This window comes from Lampetra planeri, chromosome 21 (genome assembly GCF_965212315.1).
Source record: "Lampetra planeri chromosome 21, kcLamPlan1.2.h2, whole genome shotgun sequence".
Lineage (NCBI taxonomy): Eukaryota > Metazoa > Chordata > Hyperoartia > Petromyzontiformes > Petromyzontidae > Lampetra > Lampetra planeri.
In genome coordinates, this window is record NC_136127.1 from 9144770 (window position 1) to 9160091 (window position 15322).

Sequence of the window (15322 nt, forward strand, 5' to 3'; positions counted from 1 at the left end):
AAAGTCACGTAGAATGGAAATAATAAAATAATAGAGAAGACAGAGTCTGAATTCAGACTTTGTCTTCTCGACAGACCTGTTATTCACCTGAGGATGGCTGCTTGCGTTGTGGCCGAAACGTCGTGAGAATTATTTTAATATGTTTTATTTTTATTATTTTATTATTTCCATTCTACGTGACTTTACCGAAAGAACCAAGAAGATGAATCCCTGCAGTCACGAAATCTTTAAATCGAAATTTACGACTACTTTGTATCACCAAAGGTTTGTGAGTTTGTAGTTAAGTTGAAGAACCAGTGCTCTCGAGGGGCTCTCAAGGGCTTCCCCCATTCGCCAGCAGTTGAAATGCTGGCCGTCTTTGAACTACCGGATATCTGATAATTGTTTTTTTACCCTTCTATCTGGCAACAAAACTGACACCTTTTTACAAGGAGTCATGTTTGCATAGACCACAATACCTGCAGTCATAATGCAAACAAAAAACATTACTCTGATAATGTGCACTGTCCTTGAAGTTGATTGGTCCACACCCGAGACAGCTTTCCTTAGAGCCTAGTCTCACATGGGTTGGACCAGATGACGCCAAAAGGCGCACAACTCAAAGACAATGCACCATCAGAGTATGAGAGCTCGGGGTAAGTATTTACCCCGAGCTCTCATACTCTGAGGTTCCCATGGTCTAAATACTGGATATCTGTGAACTCCTAGGCATGTGAAAAAAAGAGCTTTACATCTCATCGGATTCCTCGGCATAAATACATTTTCTGATTCGGATTTTCTACGCACGCTCAAAGTGATTTTTTTTTAGGTTGCGCCAAGTACGCAGATGCCTGTGAAGAACATGGTGACCGTGGTCGAATCCGCAACGGAGGAGCTAATGAAGAAAAAGTTGCGGCTAATTGAGCTGTGGATGTCTTTCCACGTCACACTAGGTTGGGCCAGGTCTGTACACCAGAATTATTTAAAGGAACTTCAAGAGATGATACAGAAGGTAAATGAGTACCTTTGAAGTGGCTGCCTTAATGCATGAGCTGTTAATAAAAAAGAATCAGCTGCATGTTTTTTGGTGCGCACTTGCTCTGTACTGTCAACTGCGGAATGCATTCAGTTTTCTATTTACATGTTACTTCATGAATAAGTCATACACTAAACCGTTTACAATCGCCATTTTTTGTGGTCTTTCCAGACAATATCTAAATTGAAGAAGGTGGAAGACCTTTTCGTTCCGCTATCGAGCGTAGACCTCGAGCAAGATCGCGAAGTTGTCGTTCGTCTCGTCCTTGCTCTCCGACAGGCCAGGCCAAGTTTTCAGGTGCACGCCACGGATATTTATAATTTTTCGAGCAAACAAAATCCCGTTGCTGACCCCCCCCCCCTCCCCCCCCCCCAACACATTAATATTTGCCTGTGGCTTCCAGGGAATAAGCGCGGACGTGGAATATCTGGAGATGGCCCGGAACCTGCTGGCAGCTTGTGGTTCGCATTGTGAAGAAGCAGAAGCGGGCATCTCGGATCTGATGGCATTGCACTGCCGGGCCAGACATCAAATCAATGAGAGTCAGCGTGTTCTGGAGATGGCTGCCAAGTTGCATCAAGTCACTGATGAAGTAAAGGGGCAATGACTCCCAACCCGAAACCCAATGAGAGAGATCGTGAGAGCGTAATGAGATTGAGGATTTATTTATTTTTAATATTACGAATATAAATGAAACGTTGCTATTTTTGTGTTCATGCTCGTGAATGGATGGGGAATGTTTAACCCACAGAAAAACAATTGATGATAAACAAAGTGAATTCAGCATTTTCCGTTTGCAAACACGTAACTTGACATTTTATGGTTATATTGCTATAAGCATTGCACCATTATTTTGCCTACCATAGCATGAAATAGATTGTGATGAAGAAGTGAAGTAGGTTATTTTCAGTAGCATTCATACATTTAATTAATTGAACCCGCTATGTAGGTATAATTGCAATTATAGTTCGATTGTACTAATTCCGTGAAGTTCCAGACTGCAGTATGACAGAAATGTCTATTTGCACTGTGTTTCGTTAATGTACTTAAAATCGTTATGGTGCACTGCAGGGATATTATATAGAGAGAAAAAAAATCACATTTGGCTAGACATGTTTTCTAATTTGGAGCTTTGTGGCAGTTCCCTGTGGATTTTTCATCGCCTGATCCTGTAGATGGTGCAAAACAACATTGCTGTGTTTACCTTTGCTATGCAATACACGCACAGTTAAAGACACTTGGCAAATTAAATTGAGCTGTACAAGATGCACGCTCGTAAATATTGTGATCACCAAGCTTTTTGTTCGCGTGCAATGCGTATACCTATTTATAAATTTTAATTTCCAGCACGAGTGCAGTTTGTCCTTAAAAGATAATCATTCATATACCCTCTGCTTGCCCTCTACAGAGGATCTAACCAATTACAGGCTCCCATGCTGTGATTAGTGTCACATAATTTCTTGGTGATTGGTTCGTTGTTTTCTAAGTGCCATGGCTCATTTGTCACGTTATGGCATATCAACAAAAGGCAAAACTACCTCGTGTGTACAAAAAGCCAGTCTCTCTGACTCCACACTAAACGTACACCCTTCACTTCACTGTGTAGCTATTGCACCGTCGTGACAGATGTCCCACAACTCCGGTGTGTGTTGTCACAGCTGGACAGACTCGACTGGTCCAAGGAGTTAGACCAAAGTTGGAGTTCCGCCTGTCCGTCTCACGACATCACCCATGCACAGACGCTCCTAACGCACTGGCAGGAGAAGCGAACGCGTGTCATGAACCTCTGCGGCCTTGCCCTCTCGCTCATCGCAGACATTGTCACCGCTTCGGTGAGACGGTTGGGAAGACTCAAAAACGCATTGCCCCCTGCCCCCACTACCTTTTTCCATTTACTTTTGTTCCTCATCCCTTGCCTTCCCCATGAGCGGGACGGTGAGCCCCAACCTTTCTGCCCATTCCCAGAACCCAGGAGCACCCAGTTCGGACTTCCGTACCCGGAATTCAGTCCCTTTGCTTTTGTTCCTCTTACATTGCCTTCCATTCCCCCATATATAAAAATACCCCTTCGTTCCCACTTGCAGGCAGTCCCTACTACGTGAGTGGGGCAGCGAGCCCAACCTCTTTCCTAGAACCCAGGAGCACTGAGTTCGGACTTCCGTACTCGGAATTCAATAGCACCCCCCCACCCCCCCGCTTTCTTTATTATGGATTGTGCCTTTTACCGGGCTCTTGTCGAATAAATAACAAGAAACAATGAAAACAAGTTTCGAAAACGCACACACGCTGTGGCAGCAGGGGTTCAATCCTCGTCGTGCGACATGTGGTCTCTGTGATCTGGCATGTGGTTGCGTCATTTGAAGTGATGCCAGGGTAAATTTGCCACAAGTTTTTTTCCCATTGGCTGTGTGCCAAAAATTGCAAATTAATGCGTGTTTGTTGGTATAAAGTAGACATTTAGCTGATATAAAAACGCTGTCTTCTTGGTTCTTTCGGTAAAGTCACGTAGAAGGGAAATAATAAAATAATTAAAAACACAAATAAAACATAATAATATAATTATTATATTATATTATTATATTACAATAGTATGTTATTTTATTATATTATTTTATTATGTTTTATTTTTATTTTATTATTTCCCTTCTACGTGACTTTACAGAAAGAACCAAGAAGATGAATCCCTTCAGTCACGAAAGCTTTTAAATCGAAAAATGAAAATGCTGCTTCTTACGTTTTTTTGATGAATGATTAATTAATTCCCTACGTACATTTGAATATTACCATAAGGTGCCCGATGTCAATCCACACTACAATCTTTGTTCGTATCTTTGATTGCGGCAAATGTATTCGTACGCCGAAAACAAAGTAAATTTTACCTGCTTATTGCCAGAATTCTTACGAATTAAATATTAAATGCGCCGTATAGGAAAACTGCCTACATAAGTGCCGTACAATGTTGTGACTGCATGCCATTGAGTGTGGCCGTGTTGTATACATGTGGTTAGGATGGTAAATAACCAACACCATCCGATGTACTAATTTTCAGTGGACGGTGACATGCGCCGCTCGCCAAGAGAAGCTTTCGTCAGCTGCTGATGTTTTGGCTGAACGTTGCACAGAGTGGAGCAGGAAAGGTCTCGCGGTGGAACGTAAATTTCAAATGAACCTCAACCTCTGCGCCACCCGTGAAGAACTGAAGGAGGTTCGAAAGCTCCGGTTGTATGGATTGGTTTTTTGCTTTATGAATAAATATTTATAGGGAAAGTTATTTACACAGTGCAGGGAATAGGAAGAAAAACGACACGGCCCATTTAATGCGAGGATTGTTGTGTTTACACAGAAATGTAATACTTCACGTCGTCGAATAATGAATCAATCATCTTTTCAATTGAAAAAGAGTGACAGAGTGACTTTGAGATTTACAGATCTGTTCGCCTCTTATTGCGTGCATATATGTTGTTTCAAGAATATCATTGGGATAAAAATAATGGAAAATTTAGGGTACAATGATCCACTTGAGAAAAATGCGGGTTTAGGAAATGTTTCTCTAGCATTGCCCAACAAACATACTTTCCATAATTTAATTAGCCTATTGATATCAAATAAATGGAATAATGCTAAACAGGTAAATAGGTAACAGCATCAGCCTGTGCATGTTTTCTCATCATATTCAACAGGGCCTTAACTACCCCATCTTGTTATGCACTACATATAACTAGGGGGGGGGGGGGGGGCAGCGGCATAGTGGTTTATTCACTGCGCTATGAACTTGGTGACCTGAGATTGATTCCTGACTACAGCTGACATCAGTGGGGAATGGACATCTGAATGGGTCCTGGCCCCAAACTTCAAAAACCCAGACTGACCAGAATTGTAAATTATGACCAACTACCCCCATAGAGGCATTTATCTAGCAGTAGTTTTAACAAAGGAATGTATATTATTATATAAATAATATTCTTGTGCTTATAAATGTGTGTGTAGTTTACAGAATCCTACCGAGATTTGAAGAGGAAATTCAACAACTTGAGGTTTAACTACATGAAAAAGCCTGAGAAATCCCGCAAAGCTAAAGCGGCAATAAATCAGGTTCAACAAGTGGAGATGTACATGGAGAAGCTGCCGGTACATAAGGGTTGGTTAACAATGCTGAGTATAATGCTGTGCATCGCACTAAACTTTAGTTTTTTTACAAAGTATATGCAAAATTCTAGATTTGAAGCTTTCGTGACTGCAATGATTCATATTCTTAGGTTTTTTCGGTAAAGTCACGTAGGTAAAAACATTAAAAAAATTAAAATAAAATAAAAATCACGACGTTTCGGAGTGGTAGCTCCTGCAATCTCTCATTTACTTGATACAGCTGTCGTGGCTGTGACGGTACCACCTGAAGACGGAAGCTTGTGTTGCCTCCGAAACGTCGTGATTTTTATTTTATTTTACTTTTTTAATGTTTTTACCTACGTGACTTTACCGAAAAAACCTTAGAATATATGCAAAAGTTCACTCTGCGATATGAACCTAACAGTCTGAGTTCGAAACCCAGCCAAGGTTGATATCAGTGGCGAGTGATATCTGAACGCATCCCCTTTCACCAACCTGTACTGACCAGTGTGGTGAAGTATGGTAAAAATTACCCAAGATAGACAGCATGATGAGGCTTTCATCCAGCAGTTGATTGAGAATGGACTGTATCCTATTACTAAACTAATACTTTTACTCGTTTATGTGTATAACGAATTATACAGAAGCATCTGTTTAATAAAAGTCTTGATTCTCATTAAGCTGAATAAGCAAACAAATAATTATCTCATGCAACTATTTTAATGTTCACCACATCTTTGTTCTGCAGCGTGCACTTTCAAAACTACTTGTATATGAACATTTATTAAAGAGAATGTCTTCTTTGTACCAAGCTGTTTCCTTCCCTCCTACCAAAACTTTAGGCATTTAAATTGCGATGGCAGCGTTTCCAAGAAAAACTGACGGATACGCTGAATAATTGGAGCGAGGCCTGTACCCTGAAGCCTCAGGGGATTCAAGCGAATGAGCGTGATCTCGCTGCCGATGTAAATGGAGTTGAAGGGCGAGGGGGAAACCTGGGAGCATCTGGAAAACTGGTGGGACAGGAGTGCTCAGCACCAGGTGGAGAAGTGGGGGAGTGGAATCACAAGAGCACTGAGATACTGCTGAACTGGGCGGACGAGTTGAAAGCAGACACAGTGGAACTGAACAAGGATGTATCCGAGCTGGAAAGGGTTGTGGAGGAATACAGATGCAATTTGGAGTTAACCATCCAACTTCAGGACGCCATGAAGGATGTGAGCCCGCGGTTGTTTTCATTTAAAAGCTGATGATTTTTTAGGAAGCAAAAAACCACGTGGTTATTTTTATTACGTCACCAAACGCTCTCGGCGTAATCACTGCATTTTCCACAAAAGTTTTGCATGTTTGAATAACTAATTTAAAACACCGTATCGAACTTTGTCCACATTTGTACAATTGTACCACCGAGTTAAGAACAATGATTGTGCCAGTACTATGCCAGGTATAAGGGTATTAAGGCCTGTGACTTGTTCTGTGGTATAATTGCCCACCATCGAGCATCAAATAATCACATGTTTGTGTTGCTCTTTCAGAGTATCTTCTGGTGCGAGGAAACCGTGTCCACCATCGCGCGCGTGAGAACGTTTTCATCCGAGTGCAAGACTCGCGAGGGCATGGCAATGCTAGGCCGCCAATTCGACTTGTTCTTGTGGCCTACGGTTCCTGAACAGGAGGAGAGGATGCACTTGATTGAAGACCTTGCTCTCCGTGTCTACGGCAAGCGAAGTTCAATTTTTTTTTAATGTGTAGTTTTGGCCTGCTGTGTGTTTGTGCCATCACTGTCATGAAGGAAATATAATTTGGGAACTCGCAGAGAAGTGCCTCGCCCCATGTTGAAAAATGGCTCGTGGATGGTGATATCATGGAGTTACTTCTGAGATCCCATCAAGTGACATCTCTTTCACAACCACGGTGCCACATGTTCCTACACAACCCTGCTGCACTGATGTTGGTCACGTGGCAGTAAAGCAAAGTTGTAGTTTTATTTATTGATTTTCAGGGCTAAATTTGCCAAATTGAGTTAAAAGCCACAGTTTATTTTGATGTTTTTTTAAAAACAGCCATGAGTAATTGATCTGAGACTGTCAGTTTGATATAGTTGATAATCTGGTTTAATAAAAATTAGACTAGTGGGATGAATCTGGAGTTGTCCACAGCCCCCGCAACCCTCACCCTGACTCCCTGTCCATCCTTCGCTGCCCATTTCGACCAGAATTACCTTCAAGATCGCTTGCCTCTGCTACTGCGCCCTGAAATCCGCCTACCCACCATACTTAAGTTCTCTGCTGACGCCCTTACACTTCAATTAATCGTAGGAACTTTCGCAGTGCGTGGCAGAACCTCCTCGAAACTCCCAGGACAAGGACTATAATTGCTTCTCGTCGTTTCTCCGTCGCAGCCCCCCCGTCATCTGGAACGCCATCCCCCCTATTCACATCCGTAACGGTCAATCATTTTCGACGCTCAAAAACAACCTAAGGGCGCATCTCTTCCGCTCGACATTTTACCACCGAGTCTCCATGGAATCACGCTACGTGATCCGACGCCGAGCTCCGCTACGCGCCTCAGAGTTTGCGTTTTCGGTCCGCAACATTGCGCGTGTTATAAATTGTATTATTATTACCGACCAACAAACAAAATACCTTCTATATGCGTATTGTTTTCTGCTGATGTTCTGTAGGCCCTGAGGAAAGTAAAAAGTACATCGAGAAAACCAGGACCCAACACGATGAAATAATGACGTCGATCAGAAAAACGAGCAACGAAATAAGAGACCTTGAAGAAAAACTTCTGACGAAGGTGCATTTTACATCGGTCAACATGCTGACCTTACAACTTTAAAACCATGATGATTGCGGAGAATAATAAACCGTAATTTATTCTGATATTGTGCTTCACATTTGAACCCCGAGTCGAGGTACTTTATTGAACGACAGCAGATTACTATTGACTCAATTAGAATGCTACGGTGAAATATGTGCTGTTGTCTTCTGAACTGTTTAATCAAACTTATTTACCGCGTGTAAAATCAGAACCCACGAGGTCATGTAAATCTTTTCATTTGGATACAACTCGGCTGAACGTTAACATTTGAACATATTCTTAGGTTTTTTCGGTAAAGTCACGTAGGTAAAAACATTAAAAAGTAAAATAAAATAAAAATAAAAATCACGACGTTTCGGAGGCAACACAAGCTTCCGTCTTCAGGTGGTACCGTCACAGCCACGACAGCTGTATCAAGTAAATGAGAGATTGCAGGAGTTACCACTGCGTTTATATAATGGTTGGAGAAGGTGGTGGGGCAAGGGCCGCATACTTATTATTAATATGGTAAGGTGAGGTTTGAGACTAAGAACAGACTGCATAACAAAGGCTGAGCCTTTGTTATCTTTTTTTTTGCATGGTTAATCACATCTTTCCAAAGATGGTTAATCACATCTTTCCAAAGATGTGATTAACCATGCAAAAAGATTTAACTACACTTTTTTGCCAATCTTATTTGACAGACAACCATTACTGTTTAACCATGTTTAGTGGTGGTCTTCTTATTACAGGTTGAGTCACAAACCGCACCTCTCCATAACAAAGGCTCAGCTCAACAAAGGTTCAGCCTTTGTTATGCAGTCTGTTCTTAGTCTCAAGCCTCACCTTACCATATTAATAAAAGTATGCGGCCCTTGCCCCACCACCTTCTCCAACCATTATATAAACGGAATGGTAGCTCGTGAAATCTCTCATTTACTTGATACAGCTGTCGTGGCTGTGACGGTACCACCTGAAGACGGAAGCTTGTGTTGCCTCCGAAACGTCGTGATTTTTATTTTTATTTTATTTTACTTTTTAAATCCTTTATATTAAGTTCGCGTGCTTGCTTGCTTGCTTAGGACCGTGCAAATCTTTCGGTCGTTTTTTAACCCACTTCCCCTGATCCAATCGAGCTGACATTTTCCACACAGACTCGTTGTGCCAGACAATTATTTTTCGTGAAAAAAAATTCCCAAAATTTTACACTTTTTAGGCATAAAAAAATATTTTACATATATTCAAATAGAACTCATTCATCGCTTTGGCTGAACGTCACAGTATAAGAGCCCTAAGAGCGTAACCCCTCCACAGGTCGTGGCGGAGTAGCGCAGTTGGTAGCGCCCTCGCTTCCCATGCCAAAGGTCGCGGGATCGATCCCCGCGTCCTCCACAGGCGAATATATTTTTAAATCCTTTATATTAAGTTCGCTGCCACGCATATAAAGGATTTATAGTGAAAAACTTTGTTTTTACGGGTTATACTTATTAATGTTGTTACCTACGTGACTTTACCGAAAAAACCTAAGAATATGAATCATTGCAGTCACGAAAGCTTCAAATCTAAAACATTTGAACATTTCGTTTTTAAAGTAAAAGTTAAATGTGCGGCCATGTGAGGGCCTCCACTAGAGGGCGCCCTAGAGAGTTCTACTCGGAGGCTTTTGGCCTACTCTTCCACACGAGGCAGACAACTTGGAAGAGATTTCGATATAAAGCTTTCGTGACTGCAGGGATTCATCTTCTTGGTTCTTTCGGTAAAGTCACGTAGAATGGAAATAATAAAAATAAAACATAATAAAATAATTCTCACGACGTTTCGGCCACAACGCAAGCGACAGACCTGTTCTTCACCTGAGGACGGCTGCTTGCGTTGTGGCCGGAACGTCGTGAGAATTATTATGTTTTATTTTTATTATTTTATTATTTCCCTTCTACGTGATGACTTTACCGAAAGAACCAAGAAGAACTTGGAAGAGGTGGAAGTAGCCACACTCTACCCAACCATACACGACCTGCCAAACGACTGTGGTTATTACTGCATTATTTGTATCATTAGTTAGTATTTTTGCCTCGTAATATCATCTCCTTAACTGTAATAATGATGATGTCACTTGGACTGTCTGTAATCTAACAGAATGGCTGGGTCGGTATTGGCAACGTTGTCCTTATATACAGTTATACGTCCAGATAAATGCTGGTGCTCGGCAATTGCGTCAAGTACAATCGATGTTTGCATACATTTCATTCAGTGCCGATTTGGCGTGTCACATTTAGACATCGTAATTGTACCGAATTAACTTCATCGCTTAGGCAGCACATGTCTGCATGAACAGATTTACAAATGTGTGCAATAAATATCCGCACCTCCAATTGGCTACGTACGGTGCGAAAGAAATTTAACATACGTACGCCAATAGTTTGCCAGTCAGACGTTAAAGTAACATATAGGCTGCTGTAACCTTGCATTCAGTGGCGATTGAAGTGATTTAAGGCTTTAAACACATGCCACACGGAACGTGCTCAGCATGCAGAAGTGTTCCAAGAGGGCAGTAGTAGGGCAGTAGTATGTTCCGGTGTATCTAAGTAATAGTGGCACCTACTCGTGATAAATGAACAGTAATGTGGAAAAGAGATTACGAAACTTTGGAACAGATAGGCCACAAATTGCACTTCTTAGCAGATTAGTTGCAACGTAAGAGTTTTAGAAGTGCTTTAGTCATGCCATTCTTTGCTAAATAATGAGAGCCAAGCGGTGGCACAGTGGTTAGCGAACTGTGGAATGAACCCAGCATCCCAGGTTCGATTCCCGGCCACGGCTAATATCTGTGGCAAGTGATATCAGAACCGGTCCACTCCTCCCAACCTTCACTGACCCTCACTAATAAGTGTGGTGAATCTAGATTTGAAGTTTTCGTGACCGCAGGGATTCATACTCTTTGGTTCTTTCGGTAAAGTCACGTAGATAGAAAATAAAATATATTAAATAACGACGTTTCGGGCGCAATACAAGCGCCCGTCATCCGGTGGGACAACCACAGCAAGAGACAATTGCTGAAGTGGGCAAAAGGGGCTGAAACGTCGTGATAATTTAATAGTTTTATTTTTATTATTTTATTATTTCCCTTCTACGTGACTTTACCGAAAGAACCAAGAATATGAATCCCTGCAGTCACGAAAGCTTTACATCGCATGCATATAATTGTGTCGTTAAACCCGTCAGAATCTGGCTGTCCACCTTATGATGCTTGTTGTAATTACTGGTGAAACGTCGTACTCTGATTGTAAACGTTGTGGTGGAATTGATCTCCAACACACCGGCGCGCTGGACTAGTAACGAATTGGCATGTTTTGTTTACGTGAAAATCCTTACTAATCAGCTGTGTTGGGTGGTGGAGGGTTTGACAACACATTTATATTTAGGCGATCTAACCCAAAAAAAACCATTATGGGTGATATTGGTCGTGAAAGTCTATGTGTTAAACTAGAGAATATAATTTTTGTTTAAACGACAGGGATAACAACTTTTCAAATGTAATACATTGAAAGATATTATTATTTGGTTCTTTCGGTTAAGTCACGTCTAAAGATAAAATAATAAATTAAATTAAATAATAGAATACGACGTTTCGATTGCAACACAAGCAATCATCATCAGGTATAATGAAATAGCGACATAAAATCTAACCAGAAAACTATAGACAGACATATTAGCAGACCGATATCACCAAGATACCTGTGTTGCTCCCGCTATGTATCTTGGTGATATCGGTCTGCTAATATGTCTGTCTATAGTTTTCTGGTTAGATTTTATGTCGCTATTTCATTATTTTATCTTTAGACGTGACTTAACCAAAAGAACCAAATAATAATTCCTGCAGTCACGAAAGTTCTAAAATTAATATTGAAAGATACATTTCTGCTATTGAGTGGATACTTAGTATGTAGCATTCATGCATTTCCATGACGATATGGCAATTTGATGTGGATGGGTGGCGCAGTTGTTTCAGGAAAATGCATATTTAGGTTTGCACTTTTTAAGTTACCTAAAAAATATCCTAATCAGGGAAAGCATTTAACCTCAGTTTCTGCATGCGATCAAATGACCATAAATGGTTATATATGGTCAGATTATTTGCCTACATTATTTAAGTCCTCCATTAATTGAAAGGGCAAAACCTCTTTGTAAACAAATTGCATAACGATACATTATTATTTTTTGGTATCAGATAATTAACTGAGGGATGCTGATGTCATGGTGGAATGGTTAGCCCACTTGGCTTGCTATGCAGAGGTCACTGGTTCAGTCTTGTGGCACGACAGTTGAAAAATTGGAAAGTTTCTTAACCATTTCCCATTTCGATGACGTACGTGTATGTCATCAGTTAAGATAAAGTCACTTAAAAACAATATTTTATCTGTATCGAAGCTCCCACAAGGCCATGCGGGAGGGTGTATGGCACAGTTTGCCCCCTGCTATTATAGGATGTGGCCGTGTCGCTATGGATCTCAGCGGTGAGTATGATGTCTTTAAAAACAAAGGTGCTATGCCTCTAAAAATAAAATTTATGCTGAACCGCTTTCACCTCCCGAGATTCAGCGGTCGATGGGACTTCATCCTGCAAACTTGTAGACGTCTCGGAATGGGAAAGGGTTAAATACCTCCACCTCACCATTGCTTACCCCAAGCTCTCATACTCTGATGGTGCATTGTCTTTGAGTTGTGCGCCTTTTGGCGTCATCTGGTCCAACCCATGTGAGACTAGGCTCTAAGGAAAGCTGTCTTGGGTGTGGACCAATCAACTTCAAGGACAGTGCACATTATCAGAGTTATGTTTTTTGTTTGCATTATGACTGCAGGTATTGTGGTCTATGCAAACATGACTCCTTGTAAAAAGGTGTCAGTTTTGTTGCCAGATAGAAGGGTAAAAAAACAATTATCATACCTCCACCTCATTCGACTCAGTGGTATAAATTGGTATACCATATTAACTCAATAAAAAACACAAACTAATGTTTTTATTTTACCAGGTAAGGCCCACAGAGTTATATATGTTTTTTTTCAGAAGTGGCCTGGCCACAAATGATAGCCCAATGGAAATGGCTTATTTTGGAAATGTATAGCAAACACATGTTTCTAAACGTGGAGGCGAAAACGGGAGGGAACTGGAGAAAAATCCACACGACCACTGTGAGAACATGAAAACTCCAAATATACAGGCATCATGGTCGGAATCGAACCCACAACCATCCTGTATACCAGGCGAGGTAGTTAACATCTCGCCACCGTGGAGCCCCAATTAACAGGTTGTGTGCGGTGCGGTTCATTTGTGGGTACTCCGACCTATTCTAAAATGTCTGGCCAGCATTTAAAAGTAAGGCAAAATACCCTCCTGAGCAGCTTTCCAGAGTTCTTTTTTTTATAGTGGAAGCCATTCTATCAGAGGTGACATGAGCAAGTAATTGCAGGGGTGTACCTTTACCCGTTCCAATGACTGAATGGACGTCTCTGTAAACATTGTTCAGTAAACACTGAATGTTTGTGAATGAGTGATGTTGACATTTTAAACTGCAATAAACTCAATTGGTGGTTTCATGAGCATGAGTATGTGTTAACGTTTAGTCTCATATTGATGTTTTTTTAGGGGAAAGAAATAAAGGAACATTCGGAGAATCCTGCTTCGGAAGAAAATCCAAGCACTGTGGGAGATGTACTCAGGGAGACAGTAGCCGATATAAAAGAAAACAATTTAAAAAAACGTCCCTCTGAAGATGAAACATCAAGACAAACTGATTCATTTTCAGGCTTGAAAGATCCTTTGGAAATTTCAGCAAATAGAATGTCTGGCCAAGATGAGAAGCAGAGCGTTAAACTGTCTTCTGAGAATGCAACCACTTCATCACTATTGTGTAGTAATTCAAAATACGATGGTGAAGACTCTCCCAAGGAGGGAGGGCAGGTACGTTTTACTGATCAAAACATTTTTTTATTACGTATTATTCCAAAGGTATTACATATTCAGAGGGTAAACATTAAATTGTTTATATTAAATTGAGTCCTGTCAGAAGTGGCACCACATTCTGTGCTACGAACCCATGTCGCCTGAGTTCGATACCTGGTTATGGCTAACTTTCGTGGTGAGTGAGATCTGAACTGGTCCTGGGTCCCCCCCCCCCTCACCCCCCCCCCCCTTCACAATGCGCACTGACCAGCAAGGGTGAAGTCCGGGTCAAAATAACCCCCTTTTACAACTTGGGGAGGCCTTCATCCAGAAGTGGTTTGACAAAGGGCTGTAAACAAATATTACGCAGTCCACCCGTAAAAAAAATCAACACAATGCACATATGTTGATTGTTTTGAATAAGTGGTGCAAACACGTGTGCATATGGTTTTAGGAAATAATGTTTCGTTTCACTTTTTTTTATTAATGATTTTATTGACCCTTTTTTTCTTTCAGAAGGAACATTACCTGAAAAATGGCAAATCGTGCACATCAGCTGTTTACCCAGAGACTGGGCGCTCCAAATTATTGGACGGTCAAGCGTGTTCGTCTTCGAAAGCAGCACTTGCCTCGCGTGCGTATGGCAGCCCAGAGGCTCGCACGTCTCGCAGTGAAAAAGCGATCGAGGATGGTCATTGCACACAAGAGTGGCAGAAAAATGACAACGGCATGGCGCGACGGCGTGCACAAATGCACGATGGCAGTGGCATCGAACGGCCCGTGTCGTCGTCGCGCACCGTTGACCATTGCGTGTGCGAATACGAGCCGGTTTTCAGCAGAGATTTCGAGTGCACGTCTCACATCTGTGGTTATGCCCGTTCTCGCTCTGTTGAGAACCACGCTCAAGCTGAGACTCCTGCACGTGCCGCTAGCCCGTTTGCAATGGGCAACGGCCAAGTCGCATTAAATCTGGGCGTCCGAGCAGCGCCCAGCTCAATTGACTTTGGGAAAGATTCACGCGCGACGAATTTTAAGTGCCCTTACTTTTCTTTCGTTAAACTGGTTACGTTCAACAAAATCCCCGCCGGGCCCCGTGGACCGCTGCTACCCGCAGTGCCCGAAGCTTCGCCACGTCCGGCACTTGGCTCCGCACGAGGATACGACGGCTGCTCTGAGCGGGGCCTTGTCAGAGAGGAGACGCACCTGGCGCTGACACCTCGCTCCTGGTGCCAGCTGGCTGGTCAGCCGTCGCGTTTCACTCAGCCGCTCGCCAGTGCCGAGGTTATTGAGGGATCGCCGGTAACCGTGGAGGTGATTGTTGGAGGCAGCCCTGAGCCCACCGTGGTTTGGTGGGTGACACACAGGCGCATTTGGTACCGTTTGTCAATGTGCTTCTCACAGTCATGCACATTATTGTTAAAGTAGAAGCTGGATATAAGCACATCTCTTGGGAG

General features: G+C 42.1%; 1 protein-coding gene across 1 annotated transcript in view; it reads left to right on the plus strand.

Moving 5' to 3' along the window:
* The window catches only part of CCDC141 (coiled-coil domain containing 141), a 42607-nt gene that overhangs the window by 24207 nt on the left and 3078 nt on the right, over positions 1 to 15322 (plus strand). Inside the window, exons 13-23 of the mRNA XM_078603946.1 lie at positions 809 to 991; positions 1187 to 1312; positions 1419 to 1607; positions 2674 to 2847; positions 4065 to 4220; positions 5003 to 5143; positions 5965 to 6339; positions 6658 to 6841; positions 7806 to 7924; positions 13572 to 13886; positions 14385 to 15217. Of these exons, the coding sequence (XP_078460072.1) occupies positions 809 to 991; positions 1187 to 1312; positions 1419 to 1607; positions 2674 to 2847; positions 4065 to 4220; positions 5003 to 5143; positions 5965 to 6339; positions 6658 to 6841; positions 7806 to 7924; positions 13572 to 13886; positions 14385 to 15217 (2795 nt within the window). The remainder of the gene's footprint in view (positions 1 to 808; positions 992 to 1186; positions 1313 to 1418; positions 1608 to 2673; positions 2848 to 4064; positions 4221 to 5002; positions 5144 to 5964; positions 6340 to 6657; positions 6842 to 7805; positions 7925 to 13571; positions 13887 to 14384; positions 15218 to 15322) is intronic.